The sequence below is a fragment of the Falco naumanni genome, chromosome 4 (assembly GCF_017639655.2).
Source record: "Falco naumanni isolate bFalNau1 chromosome 4, bFalNau1.pat, whole genome shotgun sequence".
NCBI classification, from domain to species: Eukaryota; Metazoa; Chordata; class Aves; order Falconiformes; family Falconidae; genus Falco; species Falco naumanni.
This window is the reverse complement of record NC_054057.1, coordinates 62872001-62898801: the sequence shown is the minus strand read 5'-3', so window position 1 is coordinate 62898801 and position 26801 is coordinate 62872001. Positions and strand designations below refer to the sequence as shown.

Genomic DNA, 26801 nt, shown 5'->3' with positions numbered 1-26801 from the left:
GTCTTGAATGTGCCCTGTGGACCTTCACAGGATGGCTGGGGTTGGAAGGGACCCCTGGAGCCGCCCCAGCCCACCCCCCTGCTGAAGCAGCCCTCCCAGGGCAGGCTGCACAGAGCCACGTCCCGGCGGGTTGGGATGGCTCCAGAGGAGACCCCACAGCCTCTCCGGGCAGCCTGTGCCAGCGCCCGGCACCCTCCAGGGAAAGAAGTTTGTCCCCAGGTTCTGCAGGAGCTGCCTGTGGTGCAGCCTGTGCCCGCTGCCCCTTGTCCTGCCGCTGGGCACCCCTGGCAGGAGCCTGGCCCCGTCCTCCTGCCACCGCCCTTAAGGTATTTGTAGACATTGATAAGGTCCCCTCAGCCTTCTCTTCTCCAGGGTGAACAGGCCCAGCTTGCTCAGCCTTTTCTCATGCAGGAGATGCTCCAGTCTCTGCATCACCTTTGTAGCCCTCTGCTGGCCCCTCTCCAGTAGCTCCCTGTCTCTGGAACTGGGGAGCCCAGCACTGGACACAGTGCTGCAGACATGGCCTCACCAGGACAGAGTAGAGGGGGAGGATCCCCTCCCTTGACCTGCTGGTCACTCTCCTCCTCACACACCCCAGGGGCCCACCAGCACCCCCAGGCCCTTCTCCACAGAGCTGTCTTCCAGTGGGTCAGTCACAGCCTGTACTGGTGGATGCATGACAACTGTAGGTGTTTTGCTTGAAGATTCTGAAGGGGGGTGGAAAGGCTTTTATGACTTGGGGGGTTTGAGACCAGAGCTCTCGGGCTTAGAGGTGTTCATGACTACTTCCTCTGAATTACTAGTGCTTTGTGCAGCCTGTGTCCATGGGGAGTTAAGCTGGGAATGGCTAATGTGGTGTGGCCTCTAGGGACAGTGCTCCTGGTAGAGCTGAAGAACAGTAGGGTGTGGTGTTAGAGGTGAACCAGGAGTCTGCCAGGTGCTATGTTGAGGTGATCTTTTATCCAGGTTGATGAGCTGTTGAGAGAGGAGCACAGATGCTGAATGTGGCAGTGGACCAAGAAGATAAGCCACGCAAGGCAAGGGAAGTAGTAAAGTCAGGAAGAGATCCCAGTGTTTCGGGCACTGTGGGTAGGAATGCATAGCTTATGAACTAGTAATTGAGTGAGGCTGTGGGTAGAGAAGGGGCTGGATCACCTGGAACTGACTGCTTTGGCTGTTAGAACTGGTGATCCCCATTTGGACACCTGTACTCTAGCTCTGGTTAAGACCTCTGTCTACTGCTTCTGACACTGCAGCTGTCAAAGTTGCTGCAGCTGTCAGTAATATGACATGAGAAGCAGGCTTTGCTTGTGACAGAAGTGAGCCTGGAAAGGTCTTCTGAATGACTTTGTGCCATAGCAAGTTGCTCCTGATTGACAGAGAAGGTATTACTGCAGGTGGCTACCACTCCAACCTGTGTGCTGCTGTGTAAGAGCAGTCCTGACAAACATTTGAACGACAGCCTCCTCTACCCCCAAGAGGGTCTCTGTGGTCCACATCTCATAGCCCTGCTTGTGAATGAGGGCTTCAGCTCAGTAGTGTTTTGAGGAACAGTCATGTTCTATTTACTTGTTCCTTGAAGCCTGGTCTGAAGCTTTGTGAGGTCTCTTTCTGCTACCTCTGCTTACAGGAGGGACTCCTTGTACTTGCTGGAGTAAAGGCCTTCACAAAACAGCAGTGGCTGGCTACTGCAGTTATTGTGTTAACCTTTTGCAGACTAGCAGGAGCTAGCTGCTGGTCCCCCTTCTTCTGCTCAGGGTAGTTCTTTTGGATCCCTCTTTCTCTTCATCTGTTGTATGGTAGAGGTGTGTACTTGCTTTTGGCTTCAATCTAGTGTACAGCTTCTGTGTACCTGGGAGGTTAAACAGTAAAACAAAACTAGGGCTTATTAATGCTTAAGGTAGAAAATGAAGAGCTAATAGTTCAAGACTTGAAAACAAAGTGCACCGTATGGGCTCTGGTAGCTTACCATGTGTCATCAGAACCTTTTGAAGGTGGCAGCATTCAATAAGTCATGTTAGTGCATATGAGCAGCTAATATCTATGTAATATCATGGTTTCCTGAGTAGTCTCTGACCTGATAGGGCCATATGCTATGTCTCTAGGCTTGTAGCTTGCAGATGACCTTGCCAGTAGCAAGGTATTCTCCCCATATCTGTCTTTTGGGGGCAGACATACTTCGTTACACACAGGAGCACATGTAAATGGACACACTTGCATTACTGTTGGGCTGGAGATTCCAGTTCCAACACCCTTGCTCTGTCCTGCATCATGGACAGACTTGTCTCTATACCAATTTGGGTAACAGCTGTGGGGCTGGGTACCTCAGTTTTGTTTTGACATATCTCTCATGGGCAGATAGTTACCCATGCAATGCTTCTTGAGGGTGTGTGGGGTTGCTTGTGTATGCTCCAGGGAGTGTCTTCTCAAAAGTCAATGACTATTAGCCTCTGAGCCCATGCAAACCTACAGGCAGGAGTTGATCCTCTGAATTTCTCTAAATGTCTCGGACATTCCAACATGTCTCTCATGCTCTGTTAATTACAATAAATATGTTGTAACCTTTCTGATCTCACTCTGTTCATCTTGCCCCCAACACCAGGCAGGTGTAATCGTAAAACAGACTATTTAGTAAGAGATAAAACAAATCTCTTGCAATATCAGCAACAATGTTTAGAAGCTGTGAGATCACTGGAAAAAAAAAAAATTGTGATGCGTTGCAAGGATATGAATCTTCCCTCTGGCCAGCCTTGGGTCATGGGATTGCACATGAACCCCTTTACTTTGACCTTTGAAGACCCTCTTCTTCATCACAGACAGATCTGAAGCATCTGGGGAAGGACTTGCTAAATGCCCTGAAATCACTGAGGCCAGAGGATTGAGTGCTGCTGATCTGTGCAACGGACAGACCTGTGCCCCAGATGTGAAGATGTTATGCAAAACCAGTGAGGAGAAGCCTGCTTTTTTGCCCACCCAGACTATGCAGCCTGCTGTGGAGTGTACAGTAGGTAGACTCAGTAAATTGGATTTGAAGGTAAAGCCTTGTGCCAGTAGCTGCCAGATGACAGTGCCGAGGGGACAGATGGTCCTGACTTCCCTCCTGTAACTTGTCAGGCAGAGCAAGCAAAGGACCTCTTTTGCTGTGGGGCCAGGGCAGATGCCAGAGCCCTGTCAAACATGAAGGAAAGGCTCTGCTGAGAGGAGTGTGTGTGGTTGGTTGTATTCTGTAGGTTTTATTTTCTGGTAGGGTTTTTTTGTTGGTTTTGGTGTTGCTTTTTTGTCTCTTGTCTAGTTCTTTTGTTTTTTGTGGTGCGGTGGTTCTGGTTTTTTTGTTGTTAGCCATGGGAGTGGGAGGAGATCTCCCAGGGCAGCTGGTGCAAAGGCTAAAAGGCACACCCACTCAGCCCAAGGTCTCTGAAACTGCCTGAGTATGCAAGCTCTGCCAGCATTCTGGGTGTGATGTCCAGGGACCTGGCCTCAGCCTAGCAGTCAGGGTGTTCCTCTTAGATGCCTTTTCTGGGTGGTTGCAGGGTGCATGAATAGTACTGTGTATTTTATTTTCTGTGCCCAGATCTACAGAATCTGATAGATTCTGTGCCCAAGCCCATGGCTGGGGGAAGCATGATTGCATTGGTTTTGGTGGCAGGAGCAGTGGGAGGTGGAAAGATAGGTTGAGAGAAATTAAGAGTTCTCCTTAGTTTGTCCTTTTCCTCATCTCTAACAGAATCTAACTTCCTCTGTACTTCATGTTCCCCAAGTTGAGGCTGTTGCACTGAGCCTCTGTTCTGGTCAGACACAGATACCCTATTTGTCATGCTCTCTCCACCCTTCCTGCCATGGTGTCCTCTCATGGGTTCTCTGCTTTGTTCAGAGACCTGGTGGTGACTGATGCAAAAGCAAGTAGGATTTTCTTACCAGTAGCTTGGCTATCAGTGCCCTGGCCAAGGTGTCAGATAGCTACAGCCAAGGACACATCGTGCAAGCTGTGTGTGTTGGTGCTGATGCTGTCACATGCTGCAGCTGGCTAAGGGGCATGAAGTGGAAGTCTGTGAGCTCCTGTAGCTGCTGAACAAGTGGGTCCCATCTACAGAGAGGGGAGGCTGGTGGAGGCTGCAGGCAGTTTAACCTGTCCCTTCTGCCTTCCCCTCCTTGACTGTTCCTTTCCAGTTGTTTTCAGCCTGCTTGTCTCACTTATGTTGTGCTTTGGACAAACGGCCAGCCCTTCCTCCTGCCCCAAACCGATTTCTATCTTCTGCACTGTCACCCTCCTTTGCAGTGTTCTTTTACCCCCTGCATACTTGCTCTCTCTGTAGGACTGGCAAGACAGTCTTGAACTATTACAACTGGATAAAAGGTGGGTCCAGGCAGTGCAAGAGACAGTAGAAGTGAAGGAGGCACAAAGGAAACACAGAAAGAAAAGAAATAAGAAGGAACACCCTCCACACACACCACACCCCCAAACAACTAAAGATAAGTTGTTTTGATGAGCTCTGTACATCCTGTTTTGGGACAGGTTTTTATCGGGTTTTGGCCACTGTGTGCAGGAGGAGGACAAACCACCGAGTGGGGAGAGGGTTTGGAAGCAGTGTGTGTACAGAATTAAAACAAGGCTACTGGACATGTGTGTACATATACATGTGTGATGGGGCTCTGTGGCATGGTGAGCACTGTGAAGCTCACCACATGTGGATGAGGCTGGAAAGGTCTCTAGTTGTTTGGATTGTGGCTGTGTCTGAAGGGAGAGCCAGAGCTTATATGGAAAGCCTTACAGTAGTGGCATCTACTGCCATTCTTAATGCCTACATCAGTCTGGGAGCTCCTGGACCTGTCAGCTCTTTGGTGTAGGAATCTGATAGGGAAGAGGAGCACAGGGAGGAACCTATGAGTGCCTCTTCTGCCTGACTCCTCAGCAGGGCCTGTAGCATGTGAGGGTGTGAGGCAGGCCCTGAGCCCCTTCAGAGGGTCAGCAGGTAATTCTGGCCAGTGTGGATCTGCCCTCCTCTCACACCTGTGCTTGGACACTCACTTCAATAAGCTTGAATGTGGATTCCAAAGTGTGGCTGGAGATACAGCCACTGCATCCCACAGGAGAACAAGTGTGCCTGTGACCCCAGTGCTATACCAGTGAGATGCTGCAGACTGCTCATGGGTGTAAAGTATCTGCAGTGGCAATGGGAAATGTGTCTGACGACTCTTGAAGGCAGCTGGCAGACCTGGAACTGGGAAGCCCGAAAGGGCTCGTGAACCAGTTCTTATGTAGGCCTTTTGTCTGTGCTGGAAACAGCCACCAAAAGGAACATGAGCAAAGCCCTTGTTCCTTGTCTGGTCAGCACCTGCAGCCACACCAGAAAGATCTCTGTCACAGCTTGGAACCAAGTTCACAAGGTAAGGACTGAATGGGTTCAGATTTAAAGAAAAAACAAACCTTTCCCCCTCCCCAAAGAAAAAAAACCAGCCGGCAACAACCGCCCCCAAAACCCAACCTCCAAAACAAAGAAAAAAATCACCCAAACCCTCCAAAAACCTCTAGCCACATACTTATTTAATATTAAACAAGTGACACAACTTGCCTGTGGTGTGGTCCTGGAGGTAAGTCAGTTGGGCCAACATGATAGTTTCCAACAAAGCCATGTCCAGTGAGGCAGCATGGTCCAGGAGAAAGTCAGGGGATCGGTGTAGCAGTTCAGGGTAGAGGCATGTAGTCTGGATGCATGGCCACCCTTGCTAGCCCTCAGGCACCCTTGGCAGGTCTCTGTCAGCTCAGCAATCCCAGACACCCTTAGCTATAGGGCTGGGTAGAGAATATGGGCTGAAATTCCACCAGCAGCTAATGAGTCCCTGTTGCCACTGTTGGCACTCATAGCCTGCCCAGCTGGAAGGTTCTCATGTTGGCAGGGACACAGCAAAATAAAAGGTTATTTGCAGGAAAGTAATTTGAGAGTAAACTAAATTTAACAGGTCCCAAACCTATGTCAAGCTACCACAACATCCTAGCTAATGGCATCTGCTCTGTGTCCTGCAGAATGAGCAGTGATAACTGGTGTGGGACAGGGTGCTTTCAGCATCTTTCACCCCTCCAAGTGTGACCTGCTATGCAATCCACCCCTCCAGTCATAGCTGGGCATACACGCCTCAGAAGCCCAAAGACACTTGCCAGCCTCTTGAGGTTTGCATAGGAGACTGTCTTCCTTATTGCCAGGAAACCTGGTTCATGTCATACAAGCTGCTATTCCCAGGGCTTGCCTGCGTGCCTTCCTTTCTTCTGCTCAGCTGTGCCTCAGCAGCCAGCCCTGCTGCCCTGGTGGAGATGCTGGGTTCCCAAGGTGGGGGGTGGGGCGGGAAGGGAGGTGGGTGCTTGTGAGAGGTTTTTGGGTCCCTGTGGAGAAGGCCTCTGTACTCAGTCCCTCGTGACTTCTGACACCACTTTGCTGCAGGCCTTTCCCTAGCGGCCCCACTGTGCTTGCCCCCATCTTGCCCTGTTTCTTTCCAAGTGGGAGTGCTGTGCAGAGCAGAGATTTTGCAGAGCAAACAAGTGAGCACATAGAGAGTTTCAAGGCTGCCTGCTACTTGTCTCCTGTGGTTAATCTGTACTGGTGATTGCATCCAGCAGCTGAAAGTAAGCTCTTGGAAGGAGGAGAGGTGGTGGAGGGGAGCTGCCAAGCAGGGCTATTTATACTGGGTGAGTCAGGCTGTGCCTGAATCCAGCTGGACGCCGGGGAGCTGGGACCCAAGGGCAACCTGCAAAGGACATAGCTTTGGATGAGAGGTTTTTGCCTGCAGCAGCTTGTTTACTGTGTGGTTCAGATGTGTCCTTTTCATTCCCCATGATGGACTGCACCTTCAGCTCTGCCACACAGTGCTTGCTGCAGCTGGATGAGGAGCAGCTGGATCAGTGCAAGTGCTTTCAGCATGTAAGGCCCTGTTACTACCACCATGAGCACAGCCTGAGCCTAGTTGGCCAGAGATGCCGGAACAGTCGCTTGGAGCCACTGGAGTGCCGGGACCTGCTGGTCCAGAATGCGCTCTTCACTGGGGACCTGGAGATGGTGCAGAAGTACTTCACCAAGAGCGCAGCTGTCAATCTCATTATTGAGACCAAGGGTGATGAGCTACGTTGGACTAGTAGGAAACGTGGTGGGTATGCAGGGCTGGGACATGATGGGGATAGAAAGTGCCGGGATGGAGACCAGAAAAAGAGCACAGACGCCCAAGGAGAGTGTTGAGAGGAACCCCCAGGCGGGGGGACAGACAGGGTAGTGGAAGAGGGATTTGGGAAGAAAGGCTTTTGGGTGAGGAAGGAGGACTCCAGGGCTGTAGAGCAAATGGTAGCAAGCTTGATGAAGGTGGCCGGAAGCAGATCTACTGGGAAATGGTGAGAACAGGGCGCTTGGAAGGGCTGCTGGAGAGAAGCATCAGGACTGTCCTGTTAAGAGATTGCTGGGATAGATGTAAAGTATGTGCGAGGTGGAGAGGATGCTTGGGTGAGAAGGCATCAGGTGGTATAAGGATGGCTTTCCTGCCTTATATCTTAAGTTGGATCTGTTCATTGGAAACTAGAGGCAGCAAGGTGCTTTGGGAACACTGGAGAGGTCTTAGCAGTGCCCTTCAGGCAGACCTTGGCCCATATTCTGAGCAAGAGGCATGGCTGTGTTTCAGCTTTGTAGGCAGCTGCTTGGGGACCAAGCCACGATGGCTCCATGTCTACCTGCTGCTGTGGTGAAATCCAGGCATGAAGCAGAGCCATCGATCTGTGCTGCTAATGCTGACTTTGAGAAGCTGCAGGGGAGGGCTGATGTGGAAGGGTTAACAGTCATCAGCTGGAGGGGAGCTTTGCTCCAGAACAAAAGAATTTGCTATTTTGCTTACTTTCACATGCAGGGTTTGCACCCTGCAAGCTGTTCTGTTCTGTGAGATGGGTTGGGCAAGGGGAGTAGAAATCTCGTCTACCAGAGAGGTGGTGGAAGCAAGCTTGTCCTAAGTGACAGGAGGCAGAAGCTGGTCATCCTTGGTGTTTCCTCCCATCTGTACCTTGCTCAGATACACCTTGTGGCTTCTGCACTCTCTGGTCCCTTTTGCTTACCTTCTCATTGATGTCATCTATCAGCTTTTCAGCAAGCGGCACAGCTGATGCATTAAAGGGGGAGATGTACTTAGCAATCTGGAAGCGTGCTTGTTCTTGCCTCTGTCTGTGAGTAGTGTGGTGCAGGCAGACTCACAGAATTTAAGGTGGGGAGTGTCAGGTGTGTGGGGGCCATAATTGCACCACTCTTTTCCACAGAAGACTGGTGGTGAAAATCCCCCTGTGCCAGAATGGAAGAGCTGTTGATGCAAGCCGCTTTCCCAGAAGGTGCCACGGCACAAAGCTATGGAGCACACTGATAAAGCTTGACCGTGACAGAGCTTTTTGTGGGGGTCCACACTAGCAAGGAGGCAAACAGATAGGGTGGGCTTGCAGGCGCAAGTGCTGTTACTTGTGGGTGGTGAAGATTATTTACCAAGTTCCAAGATGTACAACCCAGGTTTTGAGTTGTTACAGTCTACTTAGGACTAAAAATACAAAAGGTATTACCCTTTGTGTAACTGAGACCATTTGCCAGTAAAATATTAATTGCATGGTTTAACTCCTGTCTTGTGCTGGGCTGCCAGATGCTTGAACAGCAAGTCAGTCTGCTTGTAAAGATTTGTCCCCCAAAGAAAACAGAACAGCTGGTGTAAAACAACTTTACGCAGAAATTGCTCTTGTCACCCAAGTTTCAAGGTATGAAAAACCCAATTGAACAAGATCATTCATTAAACACAAACCAAAAATGTGCTGCCAGGTTTATCAGATAAGGGTACAGAACAAAACCCAAAGCAAACCTTCATGCTGCCTAAGGCTTTGGTTATGTATCTCACTGGTCTGTAGGGACAGTTTCTTGAAACTTACCCAGCCAGTGACCTTCAAAGCGGATTCTAGTGACCTGGTCTTTCCCAAGTCATCCCTATTGATATTTTAAGAAGCCCAGAGGAGTGTAAATTGTATGGTGTTACTGACACTAACTCACACAGCATTTCGCCTCCCTGGCGATGTTGTTGTGATTAGGGAACCTCAGGCTCTCATGGGATACCTGCTTTTATCTTTGAGGGAATAGAGGATCCCATCAGGTGAGAAAGTCTGCCAGGTGCTTCCCTCTTTTTACCCTTTCACACACTACATTTTAGCTAGACAAAGTGATGAGGTCTGCACAGATAAAGCATGCTGGAGGCTGTCAGTATAGAACTTGGTCATTTATTTTCATTACTGAGAAGGGTAAAGTTCCCTATCTTACACTCTTCTCTGGTCCCCCACGTAATTGTTGCTTGTGGTCCATGGGGGTCAATTCACTTGTTTTTAGCTGCGTGATCTGAATAGTTCTGTGGCAAAAAATTAAACTAAACACTAGTAGTCCTCCATGCAGTTTGATGTGTTCTTTAGAACATACAGTCTGAACAAAATGCACACCATGCTGAAGAAGTGTGAGAAACGTGTGCTGTTCTGTAACCAAAGTACAGGCAGGGTGTGTTTATACAACTAAGTGGGGAGAGGGGAAAATGCCATCTCCGGTGAAAGGACAGCAGTGGGGAACCCCAAGTAGGGAGACTGTCAGAGGATGGGAAAGGGAGTATTAAACCATGCAGGAGCTCTCTGCCAGGCTGAATTTCAAGGAGGAGTAGAGGAAGGGGTCTAAAGGATAATTACCTTCTACATTTTTACTTCACTTGTAATGCACCATTTCCCATCCTCATACCTGTTTCTACCTGTCCTTTGGCTTTGAGCTTTGATTAAAAAGAGCTGTCCAGTGGCTTGTTTAAGAACCTGCCTAAGTGTCAAGGGGGTGCAGTGCTGGAGACATGCAAGGAGCCAAGGGCTGGACCAAAGTGTGCTGCTGTGATCTGGGCAGCTGCTGGGTGACAGCAGGGTAGCTGGGCATGAGACTGCTTCTCTCTCTCTTATCTTAGCCATGTCCTGGGTTCATTTCTGCCCTTCAGGCTGCCCTGCTGAGGTGCTTTCCCTTCACAGCCGGTGACTGCTGCCTGAGAGGAGTGTCCTTACTGGCCTCTTGATCCAACATTTGGTCACAAGGTTTCCCAGAATAGAAAAGCCGAGACCCGAGCTGTACCCAACCTGGGCCAAACAGTGACGCGGCATGTCCTCCCTCCCTGTGGAGCATGCTGGGGCAGGCAGGCAGCCTACAGAGGGAGTGTGGGGCTGGACCCATTGGATCAGAGCCTGGCCAGCGAGGCAGCAGCAGGTCCTGCTCTGGCTTCTGTGCAGGGTCTGGGTGCTGCGTCATGGGTAGCATCACAGGTAGAGGAGATAAGAGTCAGGAGCCCATTTGCACACGGAAGGTGGATGGCCCTCCCCAGGCTTACTGGCAGGCCCTGCTGACAGGGGACCAGGGGGTTGTGGCAGAGATCCTCAGTGACCCTCAGAATAACCTGAGTCCCAACACTGTGTTTGACACCAGCGACCTGGAAGAGTGGAAAAACTACCGCTTCAACCTCCGCCGGCTGAGTATGCAGGGAGGCAGTGGGCAGGTGGCATGGCCCAGCTGAACAGGGGCTCAGAGCCTTTTGCTTATGCTGCGTGGCATTGCTGCTGCTGGGATTGTGTCATGGGTGCTATTTGGGTTACAGAGGAGCGGGGATGGGTGTGAGAGCACCGGGGTGTGGGTAGGCTCTTCTGTGCTGCTTGCGGGAGAGTATGTATGGGAGCGTGAGAGGTGTCCAGGGCACCTGCCCCTTCTAGAGGGGTTGTGCAAGTGCTTGGGAACTGCTTGAGTTCTCCCACTGGGCAAGGGAGATGCAAGCCCTCGGTTGTACTCCTTCTGTGACTGGCCCTGTAGCCTGGTTCTGTGTGCCTTTTCTGTCTGCAGCCTGTTCTGTGCTGCTGGTTCTCCCTGTGGGCTGTGCTGGGCAAGGAATTGTCACAGCCCTGTGTTAGGTCCTTGAGATGATCTAGTTTGAAACTGGCCCTGGGAAATAAAGTTGATCATGTGCTGCTTCTGCGAGAAAGAGGTGAGAGGGATGTAATGTCGAACATGTCATGCAGTCTGGGATGTGGTCCTCTAGTCCAGCCTGGGTAGGCAGCAACAAGTGTGATTTAAGGAGCCCTTTTCCTGTAACAGCTGCAGGGTGTTTGCCTGCAGACCACACCAGTTCAGCAATGCTTCCAGCAAGGTCAGCATCTTTGACAGTTGGCAGGTTTCAGCCCCTTGCTCTCTCCTAGGCCCTAGATGTCCCTCTCTGCTGAAGCTTGTTTGTCTGCACCATGGTCAAGGCTTGTCTGAGTCCCTTGTACGTGGCAGCCTGCTTCAGCCCCTCTTTGTTTTACTGCCTGGTTCCTTGTATTTGTGGTGCTTCATGCATGGTGCTCTTGCCAGCCACCTTGCTGCTTTCAGCCCTGCCTGTGCCCCAGCCCCTTCATCCGCTGTCAACAGAAACCCTGTGTGCTGCCTGACTGAGCTGCACTGTCTGGGAGCAGCCCCTGCCCAGGGCTCCTGCTCCTTAGAGCTTCCGTCATCACGGCCGTGCAGAGTCATCCCCAGATCTTTGCTTTGAGCTGGTCCAAAGGCAGCGACCTGGCAGAGAAGGAATTGGCAGTCCCTTGAGGGGGGACCCGAGTCTCTCAGGGTGGGGGTGTACCTCAGGTACCCTGGGGGAAAGGGCAGCTCTGGGCCCAGTGTTTTTGTGCAGTGTGGCTGGACATGGCTCCCTGACCTCTCTTTCCCTGTAGGACTGTGGTCTCTGAGCTACGAGCAGGAGCTCACCACGCCACTGCACATCACAGCCAGCCGGGGCTACACAGACTGCCTGCGGCTCCTGCTGCTCAGGGGGGCAGCTGTCAACTTTGCACCAGGGGGTAAGACTGCCCTGCACGAGGCTTGTGCAGCAGCCAGCGTGGACTGTGTGCGCCTGCTGCTCAGCTTTGGTGCTGACCCCGAGGCCGTCTCTGAGGATGGCTACAAGCCTCTGCACCTCTGCAAGAGCCCAGACTCCATCGAGTGAGTTTTCCCCAGGGGCACAGTGGGCCTCCCCATCCCCAAGCCTCACCCTGTGTAGAAGGGTCCCTACTCATCCCTGCTGCTGATTGGGGTGGCCTTGCTGCCTGTTCCTGCACGAGGGTCACCTCTGAAATCCCACAGACGACTGCAAGCTCTAGTCCTCAGCTGATGCAGCTGAGCTTAGTGCTGCTATCTCGCTGCCTGCTTGTGCAGACAGGCCTCCATGGGGGTATGGGGGCAGGCTTTGGGTGTGATGACACTTTATTAAAGATGTGTGGAGAGTTAGCTAGAATTAGGGTGATGGTATCTCTGCTCACCAGTCATCCTGGCTTATAACCACTGCTCCAGGGCACAAGAGGATCTTTGGCAGTGATTTTTTGGACTCAGGAAAAGTGAAAACTGTGGGATGGTACAGGCATGGGGGTGGGAGGTAGTATGGGAACTGGAGAGGAGAGCCTGTCACTGAGTCATCTTGGCCTACATAGGTGTGTCCAGCAGCTGCTGCAGCATGGCGCCAGCGTCAACAGTCGGACAGAGGAGGAGGATGACACAGTGCTGCATGTAGCAGCACGGTATGGCCTAACAGACCACGTCCGGCTGCTTCTGCGCCATGGGGCTGAGCTGGAGGCAGAGAATGAGGAGGGGCAGACACCACTGAACTCTGCCTGTGCTCAGCCCCATCAGCCTCAGGACATGGACCGCTACTACCAGGTCTGCCAGCTGCTGGTGGAGAGTGGTGCTAACATCAATGCTGCAGACAGGGACCGTCAGCACCCACTTCACCTGGCCTGCAAGAATGCCAATTCTCAAATAGCAGAGTTACTGCTGGCCCGGGGTGCAAACGTCAATGTCATGAACTACAGCGGCAACACAGCACTGCACAATATCCTGCAAGCAACTGCCTACAAGCTGGAGCACCAGCCAGAGCTCGTGGTGCGAGCCCTGCTCAACCACGGTGCCATCCGCATCTGGCCTGGCTCCCTCCTCAAGGTGCGGTGCTCACAGCTGTGCATGGTGGGAAGGGAAGGCTGTCAACATCAGGGCCCCAGTGATGTTTCTGTCACAGCAGGGCTTGTTCTGTGCCAGCCAGCTTGCTGTCCTGCCTGTCTCTTCCCAGTGGCTGGGGGAAGGGGAACTGGTGTTACTGGTAAGGGATTCCCTGAGGTTTTTTCCTGGGGTATGTTCTCCTGTAGGACTCTCCTGCTTCTGCCTGCTAAGCTGTGTGGACAATACTTACCCAGTTTCCCTAATCACTTGCCCTGGAAAGTGTTGGCCCTTTTCCTGTCAGGGGATGTGTTTCCTCTTTGGGGTATACCCTCCAGCTCATACTGTCTCTGCAAGGCACCAGCACACAAAGGGTTAATTTCCTGTCTTAATTCCTGAGCAGTGCAATAATTACCCAGCCTGGAGATCAGCAGATTGCTCTCCCCTTTGGGAAAATACAGGAAAATCAACAATTAACACTAATTAATCTCCTATTAACGCCAGATAATGAGGATCACTCCTACAGCCGGGATAGACTCTGACAGCTACTGCTGGCCTGGGCCGTAGGGAGTGGGAGCCAAGAGCCGGGGCGGGATCTGCCTCTGCGCAGCTATGCATGGGTGGGGTGTGCTCCGAAGGCCACATTGGTGGTGTAGGATACACAGCACCAGCTTGGATGTGGTACACACTGGAGATGTGTTGCACAAAATATGCACAATGTCTTTCTGGGGCTCTGTGTAGCAGCTGGCATGGGCACAGTACCTCTTCAGCCACCCATTGCACACAGCACAGATACAGGGGTCACTGCAGTCCCCTGCCAAACAGGCTCAACACATCCCCAAGACCCCTGTGCAGCCCTTGGCAGAGATGCAGTATGCCTTAGCCTTGCTGCATGCAAAATGGGGGTTGGTCCTTGCCCCAGAACAACTCGCACTCTAACTAGGGAAATGTGAGGAAAGGAGCCTGGCGTAAAGCGGGAGTGTTGGTTGCTTATAAGCTACTTGCAGCCATGAGGCAGCTGAAGGAGATCTTCATCCCAGCCACTTATGTTGGTCCTACATCTGAGAAGAGGCTGTGGGGGCCCAGTGGTGCTGAATGTGAGTGCACTGTGTGTGTTGGGTGGTGGCTCAGCCGCCCCCCTTGCAGGAGTGGTGCTCTGGCATTTCCCACCATCAGTGGTTTTGATCTTCTGGCGCAGCGTGAGGGAAGGACATTCATCCCCTGGATTTACTGCAGCTGGTTCTGAGCAGCTTTTTTGGAGGCATAGTGGGACTTGCAGGACCTTGCCCAAAGGTGGTGTTCATCTGCTTTCTCCCTGGTGCAGGTGCTGCGGTACTGCCATACCTGCCCACGTGTCATCGAAGCCCTGATGAACAGCTACGATCATGTGCATATCTCCGAGGACTGGGTGGAAGCTGTTCCAGCGGAGGTCGTACAGGTTAGGGAATGCGTTCTGTTGGCTGGAGGGCATGCAGCTGGGCTGCCGCAGCAGTGTGCCAGAGGGGGCTTGGGGCAGGACAGGGGCTGAGTGGAGATTTGCAGGGTGGTGCTGTGTGGGGGATAGGGATAGGGAGGACGCACTGTGGTGGCTCAGGTAAAGGGATGTCTGGTTCTCTCTCTGCTCCCAGGGTGATATTTTCAGTTTTATCTGCCTCTGGTCCTCTCCTCTCTCTGCAGAAATACCCATGTTTCTACCAGTCACTTTTCTCCCTGGAGCGGAGACCTCGCTCCTTGCAGCACCTGGCTCGCTGCACACTCAGGACCTTCCTGGAGGGCCGGTTGCTTCTTGTCCTGTCTCAGCTGCACCTGCCAAGTGCCCTGCACCGTTTCCTGCTGCTCAGCTTTGAGGATGTTCTCTACTAAGGGCTGTGGTTCCAATCCTACTGCACCTTTCTCTGCATATGTTCCATCCCTGCAGGTGCCGTCTGTGCCTTCCCAGCTAACCCCTTCTCTTCGCACACCTCCTTCCAGGCCACTTCAGCCCCCTGTGCCAAACCTGTTGCTGTGTCCCTGCCCCAGCCAGCCTTGTGCTTTGCCTCGCACACCTATTTTGGAGCATCCTGTTTACCCATACTAATCAGGACAGACTCCATACTCACTAAGAAAAGCAAGATATGGGGATTAGGCCATTTTGTGGGACAAGGAGCAAATATGCTGCATTGATCAGTTTCAGTTGTAGGGTATCGGTCTCCCTATCCCAAGTCTACAAACTCTAACCTGAACTAGGCAGCTCCAGTGCCCCGGGCATTTGTTGGGATCCTCTCTGTAGTCAAGTTGTTTACAGTTTGTGCCCAAAGGTGTTTGGAATAAACTCTAGCTCTTCTCTATACGTACCAGAGTACTTCTGCCTTGCCTTGAAGATTGTCCTGACAGAGCTCGTCCATGTGACATGCCATGCATGGTGACGTGCACTCTCGGACCTATGCATCCATCTGCTTCTCAGAAGACATAGAGGAATGTGCGGTGGGTGTGGGCTCAGGCCTCCTAAACAAACAGTCCTCATGCAGGTACAGTGTCTGGGACTGCCTGGTTTTGTGCTTGGGGCCCGACAGCAGTGCTTGTGCCTGCACTGACTGCGATGTGGGGCCAGGGGGAAGCGTGCCCTGAGGATGCTGGTCCCCTGATTGCAGAGCAGCCAGCCCCCGTGACAGCCCAGCCAGCACCTACCAGAGCAGAGTGCAGGTCTACATGCTTCTGCCTGGGCTGCGCTGCACTCTAGACAAGGTAAAGGGTAACTTAATGACAGAGTTATAAAGAAATCAAAGCACTGACCATCATTTAAAGGTTTCCTGTAAGCTAGCTCCATTCCTGCTTCTCAAGGAGCACCTAAACAACTGCTGGCTGGCAGAAGTTTGTGGGGCAGTGCTGCAGGTTGCTCCTCTTGGTGCACTGATGTTTCAAGGCCTCTGTTAATGTCCATGTCAGCTCCAGGATGCTGGAATGCACAGATCTGAAGGCTAAGCAGTTTGACAAACCCAATGCTTCTGTCTTTTTCTGCCTCTGTTGGGATGCAGGGCATAAGTCTGCTCCCCTAGTTATCACTACCTTAATTATCGCCACCTTACCCAAGTGGTCCATGCTGCTCTGAGGTAGCAAGCTTGAAATAACTATGTGAGGTTTGGTGTGCTGTTCCTAATGTGCTTGCAGCAGCGATGCACCACAGCATGAATGCTAATGGGATACAATAGGAGTGTGTTTACACATTACAAGCTTACAAAAGGTGTCAGGAAGCCAGTTGTGGCAGCCTGAATGGGTAGGTGCTACTATGACAGTATAGAGATGGTATATCTCAAAGAAGTTTAACAATGTGCTTTTTGACATCCATGGGCAGAGAGGTGAGGTGTGGGCTTGAGGGTGATGTACCAAGACTATCTGCAAAACAGGGATGAAGGGAGCTGGAGAGTCAAAGCTTTTAAAATACCTGGATAATGGCCTGCAGTCCTACCACGGATCAGTAGCACGTTTCCCTTGAAGCGGTGCAGGAACCCAGCCTGAAGTCACCACCTTCCTGCTGGCTGAGCTCATGTGTCTGTTCAGGATGATCTGTTTGTGGGATCAGGTCCTAGAGTCATATTCCTGAATTCTAATCACCCCTTCAGAGTGTTCATTTTTAGCCAGATCATGTCTGTGACTGGAGGAGAAGCAGAAGAAGGAATGTCTGTCCCTTTTGGTGGCAGCGTAGCCTGGGATGTGGTGGATTTAGCAGGCTTGGGTTAAGGGTTGGACTTGATGATCTTAAAGGTCTTTTACAACCTAAATGATTCCGTGGTTCTACGATACCTTTGGTATTAAGGCAGTCTGCACAGCAGCACATGTGGGGCTGGCTTTCTGGTCCTTCTTCTTTCCAGCATTGTCCATATACCTGCAATAACTTATGTTCAGTAATGTGCACTCAGCCACTAAGATAGTGTCACTTTAAGGAGAGGGAAGGATTGAATTTAATGATTTGCTTTATTTTGTAATTGTTTCTTGCAGCTGTTAGACTCAAAGCCATGCCTCAGGTCTTGCTGATCACTTTTGCTAGTTCTGAAGTCTGCTCTGCACTTGGGTGCTGAGGGCAGCCCAGGCTGACGGAGGTTCCTGCAAGCACAGGCACACGCAGTGCCACCACACACATGGGCAGGCCAGCTCCTGGCGTGGCCAGTTACTGTTTGGACAAAGGTGCCATGGCACAGGCAGGCACCTGTTGTAACGAAGGACCCATGCTGGGGCTGTGGGTGAATTTCCAGGGTTCCTTTCAGAGCTACGTTGGGATCCCAGTGTAAGTAGAAGGTGGCCGAGAGGGGCAAACCATCCCTGGGCACGGATCTCCATAAGCTAGATCCTATCTGTGTTCCCATTGAAATTAAAAGGGCATGATTTCATTGCGTGTAAGGATACCACTGAGTAACCATGTTCAAGGAAAAGGGGAGTATCTTTTATGCATTGATTTAATTGGGGGTGGGGGTGGGGGGAAACAACACGAAAAGAAAACAAAATAGATCCAAAAAACCCACCAGAAAAGCTTTTGGGCACTCAAGGCTTTTTTCAGAACTGAAACAATCAGAAAAGTTCAAGCTAAGTGCAGGCTGAGAACAAATGCGCTGAGTTTCACTCAGTTATGCTAATCGATTAGCAATTGATTTTTAAAAACATTTACAAGGACGGAATTAAAAAGGTTTGATGTTTCAGAGCATGTTTTGGCGATATAACAAGCTGTGCAACTTTTTCTTAGGTTTCTAAAGGAGAAATTTGTAATGCAGCATTGAATGTACTAGCTGGGACAGGAGTTATGCCAGGGAAATGTAGCTGTCCTGAGTGTGAGGGCTATGGTCACAACGGAGGACAGAAAGCATGGGAATTATTAGCACAGAGGCATGTGGTTCTGATGCATTTTTACCAACTGCCATAAGCAAAGGCAGCTGCTGATTGCTACTCTGTCCCATGTTAACTCGGGGCCACATGCTGTTGTTCCTGCTTCAGCATCCACCTGGGTTTTTTGGCAGGGCAGTCAGCAAGAGACATCCTCATGACTGGCTGAAGTAATGTGAGGCCACTGCCACATTCTCAGCGTGGCTGTCCAAGCGATGTGCTCAGGGAAAAAAAACCACCTCATCCCGTTTCTAGGCAGACGTTTCCATCCTAGCTGCAGCCTCTGGGTCTTACTCTGACCCTCTGTGCAGGCAAAGCATTGCCTATCCCACACATTCCCTTCCTTTAACTGAAAGATCAGCTACATCAGTATCTCCCTGCAGGCTTCCCAGCCTCGAATATGTGCTTGATTCTTACTGCATCTTTTCTGTTCCTCAGTAAAAATCATTACGTGCCATAAAAGGTGGGCTAGTAAACCACAATGGTACATCTAGAAGGGTACAAGGACAAAGCAGCTATGGAAAAGCTCTTACCTAGGATGTCCATCCCCACCCCTGAGCTCTGTAAATTATATTTCAGGTACTTTTGAGTCAAAAGGGCACCTTTAGCAGTTGTAGAGTGGTTTATTTTTTTTTCTTCCTCCATAAATTTGACCAGTCACTTTTGTGGACCCATGTATGTTTGAGCATCCTGGTATCCTTGTGGCAGTGGTAACTTACTTGTCTTTAGACTGTCACCTTCTTGTTTCGTTTGATGCCCCTTAATTCTTGTGTTCTAAGAATACATAGGCAATCTAGTCTGTTCCTCTTCATTGTGTTGTTCAAAACAACAATCCCTGTAATTTCTTTCCTTACTCAGGCTGGGTTTCTGTTCAGCTCTCATTCCCTGCCTGGAAACTGTCACCCAACCCTTAACCACAAGCACAGACTTTCCCTGTCCCTTTACTGATCCTAATGCATCGCTTTGAGATGAAGGGAGCACAGCTGTGCACAGCATTCAAAATGTGGTTGCACTATGATGGTGTAAGAGTTATTCTTAGCCGTGTGAGTATGAGAGCTACACAAATGCCTCAGGAACCTTGGATTCATATTTGACATTACTTGATAATTTACATTGTCCAGGAGGAGGACAGCCTTGGCAGTGATGCCCTCCCATTCAGCATGGTTTGTGTTCAGATAGCATATGTCACAACCTCTAAATGTTTTTCAGATTCATATTGCTATCCAGGATGCTGTCCCTGTTTTAAAACGAAGCCCACATTCTTCTTTCCTATATGTTGCACCTTATACTTAGATGTGCCAAACGGGTTTTTCGTGAACCTGGTCTTTCACGCAATCCAGATCAAGTTGTCTTCAGCAAGTGCCATGTGTTATTTCTACCATCCCAACAATTCATTTTTCACCACCCCAATCATTTTGCAAGCAATTGTTTTTTATTTTCTCCCTGATTGCTAATAACTTCTAGCATTGAGATGTGAATAGAATACAACTAGAAATACATCTGTCAAATGGTTATATAGAATAAGTCTTCCCAGCTATCCAGTTCTTTCAAATCTGTTAATACTGATCACACTGACTGTAGCACACAGCTGATTTTTCATATTGGAATGTCATGCAGAACTGTGTCAAATGACTTACAGGAGTCTAAGCATGCCATATATATCCAGTTAGCTCTATCAAACTGGTAGGCTTACAAAAAAAATAGATAAAATTATTTGAAAGTACCTCTTTCAAATGACATTAATTTGAATAACATTAATTTGAGTTCTAGTGTTTACTAATTTACCCAGGACATCCTTTGACTGCTTGTCTGTGATTGCTTGGGATGTGTGTTGAACTAACTGCTCAGTAGTTTCTTGGAGATCCATGTGAACACATTTAAATACTGACAAGACGTTGGATTCCACACCCCTGACACCCCCACCCCACCCCCATCCCACCCCCAGTTACCTTAAGTTGCCCAGTGTGCCATGATTTGTTATTAAAAAAAATAATCAGTGGTTCGGTGAACTCATTAGCCAATTAAATACTCTTGGATGTTAGTTACCCTCTTACAGATTATAAAAATTGTTACTTAAACAGTGTCTCTTCAGCATCTTCCTTCATTACTGATGGAAAATAAAGTGTTTCATTACCACTATGAAATATTAATATTATCCATTGTTGTTTCAAATACAGATCAGAAATATTTATTGGCTTCTTGGTTTTCATTATGTGGAACGTGTGTTTACACAGAGAAACCTGGGGCAGGAGCCCAGTGACTGCAGTTCTTTGGATTCTCTGCTGTCGGGGCATCCTGCTCTGGGGTCAGAATTTCCAAAAATGCTGAGAAATTGGATAGGGTTCAGGGAAGAGCCATGAGTGAGTTACAGATTGCCAGCGATCCCTGGCACGGGAGCCTTGCAGCGGGGTGGTTGGATGTGCCATTGCTGATCCTTGGAGTCCTGCATGCAGTTGCAGGCGCCTGTCCTTGGGTCCTGGGCTCCCAGGCAGGAAGGCTGCCAGTGCCCTTTCACGAAGCACGGCGGGTGCGCAGGCTGAGCGCCAGCTCCGTCGCCACACTGCACCTGTGGCTGGCCCGTGGCAGCGCCTTGCCGAGCTGCTGTGGGGGCAGGCTGCAGAGTTTGGTCAGCATTGCCAGTTCCGAGTGGCACTTGGCGGTGAAACTAGATCCAGTGGCTGGAAATTGAAGCTGAGCAAACACATATTAGAAATGAGACATTTTTAATAGCAAGGGTAATTAATCTACTAGTTAATTGCATCTTAGAATAGCTTATCAGGGTGGATGTAGATTTCTTGTCTCTGGCTTCTTAAAAAACCACCAGAAGACCTGCCCTAGCCCAGGCCAGACCCCATCCTGCGTGGTGCTTAGCCCACATCCCGAAGAGATCAGACTGCTTAATTACAGATCTATGATGTGCAGTCTTGTCACTCATGCACGCTGGTCTGCCACTGGCCTCTGCCACCGCTGGGATCGTGTTCAGCCCTAGGGCAATGGAACAGTTTCATGTTTCCCTGCACAGTGCTGCTCCCCTCACTGGTACTGCACAGATGCCTCTGTCTCCCCCTTCACTCCCCTCACTTTGTGACTACTGCTTTGTACCAGTGCCGTCAGCGTCCTCGCTCTGAAGTCGCTGCCTGTGCTGGTTTCTGAAAAAGACGTTCTGAAGTAAATGGTGATGCTACTTTACATTTTTATTTCAATATTTGGTCTTTTTCAGTTTCTCTCATGAGCTTTGGCTTTAAGACGTCATCCATTTGGAAGCCTTGAGCACGTTTCACCCTGTGGGGCTGGGTGGTGCTGGTTCGTTGCCAAAGGACCTCGGGGCTGGATGAGGCACACAAAGGCAAACTCCCTTCCCTCAGCAGGCTGCCAGCACACAAGGGCCTTGTGGGGCTGCCCCATGACACTTGGAGTCATCCCTCCTGAGGAGGCACCCCAAGGATCTCTGACTCGTAGCTATAGGAGCCCCCAGGCGATGCAGCCTCTCTTTGAGCAGGCCCATGCAGAGCTCCACAGGACTTGTGCCAGCGGCTGCTTTGGCCCTACGGCAGCTCTGCCAGTGCTGAGCGGAGTGCTTCTGGTACCTCACCGTTAGGAGCACGATTCCAACGCTGCCTGCACTTCTGTTTCCATCCAGACACTCTGCAGCAGGTGCTGATGCTCCTAAGGGACCATGCTCTGCCGGTGAGACCCAGGGGGCACACCCGCTTTGTACACAGGTGCTCCCTGGGGCCTGCTAGCCCCTGCTCGATTCCTCCAGCTCATCACCAGATGTCAGTAATGCTGCTCACATCCCTGCCATCCCACACACCTCCAGCTTCTAGCTGCAAGGCTGTCCCTCTGGCTTCTGGGCACAGGGGCTTGGGCCAAACGCAGGCACATGTTTGATAGTAGCCCATGACTTCTTAAATTCAGTGCCATGTCCAGCCAGCTTTACTTCAATTGCTGGAAAATACTACAGCAAGCAACTGAACAATCTGTAAGTGCCTGGACACATGCAAAGTTGGTCAGACCAGTCCTACTTCCTTCCATACCGAGACAGAAGGAGCAGATGTATGTGTCATAAGTGTCTTAATTTCATACTGTTTCACATAAAAGTCTGAGAATGAAGTTAAGAAAAGACAATATGGAGTGAACTACTATTATGTGGGAGCATAACTGTCAGAAAACCCTGTTCAGAGTCAGTTAGCAGCAGCCAAACTGCAGCGATACACAGAGGGTGTTGCCTGGAGGTCTGTCCTGCAGTTGGCACTCTTCTACAGTTGTTAGACTTGCATGAAAGAATAGACATTAGGCTTATTTAATCTGCAGAAGACACTGCGCTGGTTGGGGTTGCGGCCCCAGCCGCAGCAAAGGCAAGCAGGGTGAACACCGAGTTCTCCCCCAGCACCAGGGCAGTCCAGCAGCAAAAGCCTTACACGGCCTGACCGGCCAGAGGTGGTGCATGCCGAGGTGTGCAGGAGCAAACGTGCTACACATGGCCTTGAGCAAGCCACATGCTGCACAGAACAGGCACAGCTGTCACGGCACACACAGACCAGAGGCCAGTCTGTAAAGAAGTGCCACCGCTGGTCTTCTCTTCCAGAGGTGTGGTGATGACAGTGAGTGGGTGGGCTGCGGTGGAGGCAGAGGACATCAAGAATGGTAAGAAGGCAAGGAAATGACCAACAAAAAACACCTCAAGGTCTTGGAGCTGTCTATTCCGAAGATGAGAAAACTGAGTGATAGATTTAGATTAGCTATTAGGAAGAAATCCTTCCCTGTGAGGGCGGCGAGGCGCCGGCACGGGCTGCCCAGAGCAGCTGTGGGTGCCCCAGCCCTGGCAGTGCCCAAGGCCAGGCTGGACGGGGCTGGGAGCCACTGGGGCTGGGGGAAGGGGTCCCTGCGCGTGGCAGGGGTGGCACTGGGGGGTTGTTAAGGTCCCTTCCAACCCAAACCGTTCTGTGATTCTATGAATCTATGAAAATATAACAATATCTGAACATGGAAAAATTACCTGAGCATCTGTCCTATGAGGAAAGGCTGAGAGAGCAGCCTGAAGAAACGAAGGCTTGGGGGATCCCATCTGTGTGGATAAATACCTGAAGAGAGGGCGCAACAAAGGTGGAGCCAGGCTGTTTTCAGTGGAGCCCAGCAACAGGACCAGAGGTAATGGGCGTGAACTGACACACAGAAGGCTCTGCCTGAATGTCCAGAAACACTTCGCTGTGAGGGAGACTGAGCACTGGCACAGGTTGCCCAGAGACTTTGTTGAATCTCCCTCCATGTGGACTTGCAACTGGCTGTAGGCGGCCCTGCTTGAGCAGAGGGTTGGACAAGGTGCCATCCAGAGGTCACTTTGAGCCTCCACCAGTCTGTCTGTGATGCTGTGATGCTGTGATTGAATGAAGAGAGCCCTCTTCTTCATAACGCAGGACTAGCAGGACTGTTCTTACACACTGAGTCCACACTAACAGTGGTGGCGCAGAAATTAGGGCCACCACATCTTGTGATAAGCCAGTACCGTACCCTCAGCTGAAGACAGGCATATCAGCATTATTCATGTACCAGCTGGTATTGTGGGTTGTGTTGTATAATCCATTTTACTCTAAATCCTGCATCCTGCACGCTGAGAACATCACCTTTTCTTATAGGCTTTTTGCTTCCATCAGACAGCCATGAAGCATATGTACTTATAGTGACCTGCAGATGACGGATGTCATCTGAATGAAGGGATCCAGAGTGCCACACTCATGTAACTGCTGGGGCAGAGTGGTGCACTTGGAGAAATCTTCTTCTAGGTGAAAAGTGCAAGAGGTATCAGGCCTGGCTCCTGGGAGAGACCATCTGCTCACAGGCCAGATACACCTATGCTGGCTGAAGGCAATGTGCACAACCCCAGTGCTTAGGCGTGCTCTCCTCTGGCATTGCTCCCTTGCAAAGACTTCTTGGTAACCTCCAAAGGGTGTGTTATGCAGCGATACCTCTTCTCCCTCGCCCCTTCCTTGCAGCCAGAGCCTCACAACATGCCAGGTATGCCGTCTGACAAACTGGGTCCCATCTTGTCTGCTGAGGACCCTGCCCTGAGCAGTTGCCTTTTTGTGAAGCTGATGACTTTCTGGTGATGGTTTCCCTCTAGGGATCTCACACTTGCCTGGCTTTCTTTCTCTCTTTCTGTCCTTCTCGTTCTCCCTTCTCCCCTTTCTCTCTCTTTCTGTCTGATACCAGTTAAGCTTCCTGAACAGTTTCCGGTCAACATGGGGAACAGCCATGCCGCAATTGAGAAGCTAGATGGATTGAACGTGTTGGTGCTCCTAGGAGACCTCATCCAGGTAGAGGAAGAGAGCTTTGCAACCCAAGCATGGGCATTGCTTTGGGAATGTTGCCAAGAAGGTCTTGCTCTGGTGTACAAACACAAGCCAAAAGCAACCAAGAACTTTCAACAGCACCCGGTGCCAGAATGGAAATGAGACAGTACCACAATACTGCCAGTATAAGCCAGCACTGTGCCTTAGGAGCCCAGTAAATTACCTGAAGTGTTTGGCTAATAGAACTCTCCCAGAGCAGGATCCAAACCCAGGAGTGAAGGGGGTAGCAGCTCTTCTAAACAGAACAATCCTCAAAGAGATGTGTGAAAGGCTCCTACCTTGTTGTCCAGAAGTAAAGAAACGAAAATGAGAGACACTTGCCAGGTGCAGACGTGTCGGTAACAGTGCCATCTTCCAAGCTGAACTCTCATCTGCGCTCTGGGTGGGTTGAAAGGCTCAACCCAGCTTCCAGCTGAAGTGGTGCCTGCGACTGGCCCCATCAGGCTGGTCCCTCTGTGCTTACTCTGTGCGTTGCTGCTCCTCAAGCAGGCTGGAGCAGGGTAAGTGCAACACGTTACCTGGGATGTGTAATCACTTCAATCACTGCCAGCAGCTTACCTGCAGATCCCACAGCCTTGGCCATTTGCCTGCAACCCCAGGCTCGTGGCTCTGTGGCTGCTGAGCAGCCTGTTCCTGCAGGGCTCAGTGGGCCTGACAATGGTGCTGGGGTAGCAGCGACATTTGCTGCTGGGGCCATGTCTACTACCAGGTTTAGGTGGTGAATGAAGCTCCCAGCTCCCAGCATTGTGTCTTTGCCCCTGTCCTAGGGGAACCAGGTAGTAGACAACCACACTGCCCACACATCTGCACCGATTCATCCTGGGTCCTGCCTTACACTGAACTGCTCATGAACTTGCATGGCAAAGGCCAGCATGGGTGGCTTTCTCTGGGCTCAATAAGCTCTGGTCTGCTGAGGATGACTCTGAGCTTGTGCTGAAAGGCAGCCAGGGAGGCAAGGTGGCATGCAAAGGGTCTCAGAAAGCGGTCACAGGCGGTTAAGCTCTGTCGTGTCAGTGCTGTTGCTGATAAGACATAAGACCATTTAAAGTGCTCTGTGCAATAAATCTGTCTGCTCAAGGTGTGGGTGCAGGAGTCAGGAGAGATGCCAGGAAAGGCTGAGCTCCTCCAGGTGCGGATGTGCTCTACTCTGTGACCAGGCCTGGGCTGCAGTGTGCTTTTGCTTGACAGACCTGCTAACTGGGGAGAGTGAGCATGCTTCACATGGTGCTGCCTGCGGATTTTGCCTCTCCTGTGGGGCCTGGGGCTAAAGGCAAGGGGAGATGGTGCAGAGGTGCCTGCCTCAGCTGCTGTCATCCTGGCTGCTGAAAGAGTTGGTTGGGGTCTTAGATGGCTTGTGTGCCCTTAGTGAACCCAACAGCCTTCAGTCACCAGCTCTCAGAAAGTGTTCCTTTGCTAACACCAAGCAGGAGCTGTGCTCCTGTGCTATGTGTGTGCCCATGGGTGACTGGGAGCTGAGCTACTGCAGGTCCTGCCAGGAGGCTTTTGCAGCTGGGAAGAAAGCCTTCACTTGCTGGTCTGGGAAAATGCGTGGTTTTCAGGTCAGGAGGACCCAGCTTGGGGGCTGCTTCTTAGGCACTCCACTGAACCACAGAGGTGGCCTGAGACAAGTCCCTGGCAGCAGCCTTTTCCTGTTCTAACATCTTGTCAGTAGCAAAACTATGCACCTGGGAATGCTCTTTCTACTGTTAATGAGGATCCTGGATTCTTACTGCTCCAGCTATGGCTCTGCCAGGGTTAGTTCTAAAATATGTTCCCCAGGCATGAGAAGGTGTCTCCTCAGCTGCTGCAGACAAGTTTTGCTGCAGGAATCTGAAGACAGAATCACATGGAACAACTTGACAGCAGGGTGAAAGCCTGTGAGACTGTATTTGCAGGGGCCAGCTGGAGCCGCCTGCATGGTCCTTAGAACTAGGTTGCCTGCTGGGGCAGGACCTGCCCAGTAGCTATTACCCACCAGATGAGTGTGCCTCCTGAGCCTGATGACTCGAGTCAGGTTTGTTTCATTTGGACCACTTCATGGGTATGGTGCAACAGTAGAGTCTGTGCCTGATGGGAGCCGAGCTTCTGTCAACACAACACAGCCATAACCAGACCATTCTCTAGACTCCAAACTTTGAGTAAATAATTTTGCAACATTACCCTTGCTTTTAATATGTTTAGTGGCTATATTACAGGAATGCCTAGAGGCCATGAGAAGATTTAGTCCTGGTGTGCTAGGTTCTGTGTAGAGATCGTAAGTGGAGCAGGTAGAGGCATAAAGTTAAGGTTGCATAGCAGTTTCCATTAGAAAGACCTGCTTTCATTTGCTATTCAGTTATTAAACTTTAACTGTTGCAGTTGTGGTTTGCCATGCTGTGTGCCTGTCTCAGACTGAACTTTCCCTGTTACAGCTACAGCAAAAATTAATTGGCCTCTATTCAGCCAACAGCCTGTGTACCAGGAATATGTTCTAGACTCCCCATCTTGGAGAGGAGCTTCCAGTGCGGGAAGGAGAGGTGGCCTGGATGTTGCTGCTTCTGCACGGTAGCATGAGATCAACTTCCCTTAAACTACCAGCCTCTGAGGATTCTAT

At 50.7% G+C, this 26801-nt stretch overlaps 1 protein-coding gene across 1 annotated transcript in view; it reads left to right on the top strand.

Moving 5' to 3' along the window:
* ASB10 (ankyrin repeat and SOCS box containing 10) overlaps positions 1-20030 on the top strand; it is a 28022-nt gene extending 7992 nt beyond the window's left edge. The window contains exons 4-8 of the mRNA XM_040593054.1: positions 4314-7134; positions 11756-12023; positions 12509-13013; positions 14332-14445; positions 14685-20030. Coding sequence (XP_040448988.1) covers positions 6825-7134; positions 11756-12023; positions 12509-13013; positions 14332-14445; positions 14685-14870 — 1383 coding nt within the window. The 5' untranslated portion in view covers positions 4314-6824 and the 3' untranslated portion in view covers positions 14871-20030. The remainder of the gene's footprint in view (positions 1-4313; positions 7135-11755; positions 12024-12508; positions 13014-14331; positions 14446-14684) is intronic.
* The last annotated feature ends 6771 nt before the right edge of the window (positions 20031-26801 follow it).